Below are 773 nucleotides of genomic sequence, written 5' to 3' on the forward strand. Positions count from 1 at the left end.
GCAGTCTCTGGGGCATATTTGCTACTGATATCCCAGATCAATACTGAAAAGTCAGCCCGATGTTTATCCAACCCGGCAGCAAGCCAATTGCTATCTAGTGGGTTCCACGCAAGGGTATTGCATTGCCGTGCATGTTTGGGAACAAACTCTTTGCCTATCAAATCTTTAGATTTTGAGTTGTGATCTTGACCGAGGCTAGTAAGTACCACTCGACCATTGGCCTGTCCAACGGCAAGGAGACATTCGGGATCGTACTTTGGATACCAAGCCACACATTTCATATACGGTGTATCTGAATTTATTGACAATAACGTAGCTGTAGTTTCTTCCGATAACCGCAAGGACCCTGCCTTGAGTTCTGAACTTACAGCAGAGTCAATGTGATAAAGGCTCAATTCTGAATCACAGACAACAAATCTGTCAGCGTGGTGTGGGGCCCACAGAATATCAGGTTTGGAGCCACTCATGTTTAGGGGAAGTTTACACACAATTTAAGCTCTTGTAAGATTCAGGTGATATCCATGCATATGGAAACTGTTGAGAAAATAATTTGTAGGAATGTTATCAAAACCCAAATTCCTTTGTAAACCGAGATCATTTTTAAACAAACAAAAACATGGTTCTGAATGACTTTTAGCCCAAGGGTTTAACACATATACATTTCAGGCCAAGACCTTAAGCATTCTCTGCATTAGATCACTGTCCCCACAGTACACTTTATTTTTGCTTTGTCTCCTACAGAGACAGGACCAACATAGCCATCTACAAACTGA

At 41.9% G+C, this 773-nt stretch overlaps 1 protein-coding gene across 1 annotated transcript in view; it reads right to left on the reverse strand.

Moving 5' to 3' along the window:
• The window catches only part of MIOS (missing oocyte, meiosis regulator, homolog (Drosophila)), a 10,528-nt gene extending 10,000 nt beyond the window's left edge, over positions 1-528 (reverse strand). Inside the window, 1 exon segment of the mRNA XM_009895337.1 lies at positions 2-528. Coding sequence (XP_009893639.1) covers positions 2-467 — 466 coding nt within the window. The 5' untranslated portion in view covers positions 468-528.
• Between the last annotated feature and the right edge of the window lie 245 nt (positions 529-773).

The sequence above is a fragment of the Charadrius vociferus genome, unplaced genomic scaffold (assembly GCF_000708025.1).
Source record: "Charadrius vociferus isolate BGI_N301 unplaced genomic scaffold, ASM70802v2 scaffold31, whole genome shotgun sequence".
In the NCBI taxonomy this organism is placed as follows: domain Eukaryota; kingdom Metazoa; phylum Chordata; class Aves; order Charadriiformes; family Charadriidae; genus Charadrius; species Charadrius vociferus.